At 65.2% G+C, this 474-nt stretch overlaps 1 protein-coding gene across 1 annotated transcript in view; it reads left to right on the plus strand.

The window, feature by feature from the left end:
- Utp20 (UTP20 small subunit processome component) overlaps nucleotides 1–474 on the plus strand; it is a 68,256-nt gene that overhangs the window by 59,227 nt on the left and 8,555 nt on the right. The window contains exon 48 of the mRNA XM_033763501.1: nucleotides 129–214. Coding sequence (XP_033619392.1) covers nucleotides 129–214 — 86 coding nt within the window. The remainder of the gene's footprint in view (nucleotides 1–128; nucleotides 215–474) is intronic.

Genomic DNA, 474 nt, shown 5'->3' on the forward strand with positions numbered 1-474 from the left:
TGACGGAGAAGGAGAGGTAAGTGCGGCTGCCCGTGCCCAACCTGCGGACGACCCCGCCCGCGAACACGCGCGTGTGCGTCTCTGAACTGAGGCAGCGGTGCGGCACCCCGTCTGACACCGTTTTCCAGCGGTGGGGCCTGAACCCGGGCCCTCACCCTGCGTCACCTCCCGGCCCCCTGCAGTGTTTTATTCCAAAGCAGGGTTTCACTGCAACGTACAGGGCAGGCTTGGCCTCCCAGAGTGCTGGGGTGGGTGGGCGTGCGGTCCCGTCTTTGTTTTACGTATTCACTGGCTGAAAGGATAGGTTAGAACGTATATCCCGTCCTCTGAATTTGGGGCGAGGCTGTGAGGTGTCTGAGAAGCGCGTGCGGGCCCCTCCGGGCTGCTGTGGCATTGGGGGTCCTCGTGTGCGCCGGGGCCGTGGTCGCCGTCCCTGCCATTCACGGAGGGCAGAGTGCGGTGTTCGCCCCGGGC

This window comes from Fukomys damarensis, unplaced genomic scaffold (assembly GCF_012274545.1).
Source record: "Fukomys damarensis isolate Sample0158 unplaced genomic scaffold, DMR_v1.0_HiC HiC_scaffold_15, whole genome shotgun sequence".
Classification (NCBI taxonomy): Eukaryota; Metazoa; Chordata; class Mammalia; order Rodentia; family Bathyergidae; genus Fukomys; species Fukomys damarensis.